The 590-nt window shown below is 50.5% G+C and overlaps 1 protein-coding gene across 1 annotated transcript in view; it reads left to right on the top strand.

Annotated features, from left to right (window-relative positions):
* The window catches only part of PLB1 (phospholipase B1), a 99,928-nt gene that overhangs the window by 20,753 nt on the left and 78,585 nt on the right, over positions 1-590 (top strand). The window contains exon 8 of the mRNA XM_008566409.1: positions 148-206. Within this exon, the coding sequence (XP_008564631.1) occupies positions 148-206 (59 nt within the window). The remainder of the gene's footprint in view (positions 1-147; positions 207-590) is intronic.

Raw genomic sequence — 590 nt, 5'->3', positions numbered from 1 at the left:
GGCTGTTCATATCTTTCATCCAAGGCACACTGCTGTTGAAAATGGACTTGCTCTCTGTTTCCCTGGAAGATGTTTGTTTTCAGAGGCGGCAGATCCAGTGCTTTCCTAGAACCCCCTGACTCCATTCATTCCTGCTTGTATTCTCAGTTCACTGGCTGAAGCCGGCTGACATCCAGGTCATTGGAGCCATGGGCGACTCTCTCACAGTAAGTTACCCTGCCTGTAGGAGAAAAGAGCAGGAAAAGGGAAGATCTTGATTAATACGAGAACCTGGAGAGAAAAATGAAGAGCAGAGTTCTCACTCCTAGCTCTCAAACATTGTCATCCCGGGTTCCTCTCCATTTCACCTGCCTGCCTGGCCTCCAGCATTCCTTGCCCACTGTTTTCCCACCTCTATCTAACCTCATTGCTCCTCTCCCAGAGCATGAAGTTGAAGGGACCCCAGAGGGAGCATGGGGGATGGAAGTGACCCATCTCAAGTCTCACAGCCTGTCAGTGGTCAGGCAGGGTTGGACTAGGTCTCCCAACCATGGCACTTTGTTTTGTACATGTAGGAAAGCTAAGGGAAAGTTCCAAGGACGGGGGGAAGA

Source organism: Galeopterus variegatus, unplaced genomic scaffold, assembly GCF_000696425.1.
Source record: "Galeopterus variegatus unplaced genomic scaffold, G_variegatus-3.0.2 Scaffold239, whole genome shotgun sequence".
Taxonomy (NCBI): Eukaryota; Metazoa; Chordata; class Mammalia; order Dermoptera; family Cynocephalidae; genus Galeopterus; species Galeopterus variegatus.
The sequence above is the reverse complement of the archived record's forward strand: the minus strand, read 5'-3'. Positions and strand labels throughout refer to the sequence as shown.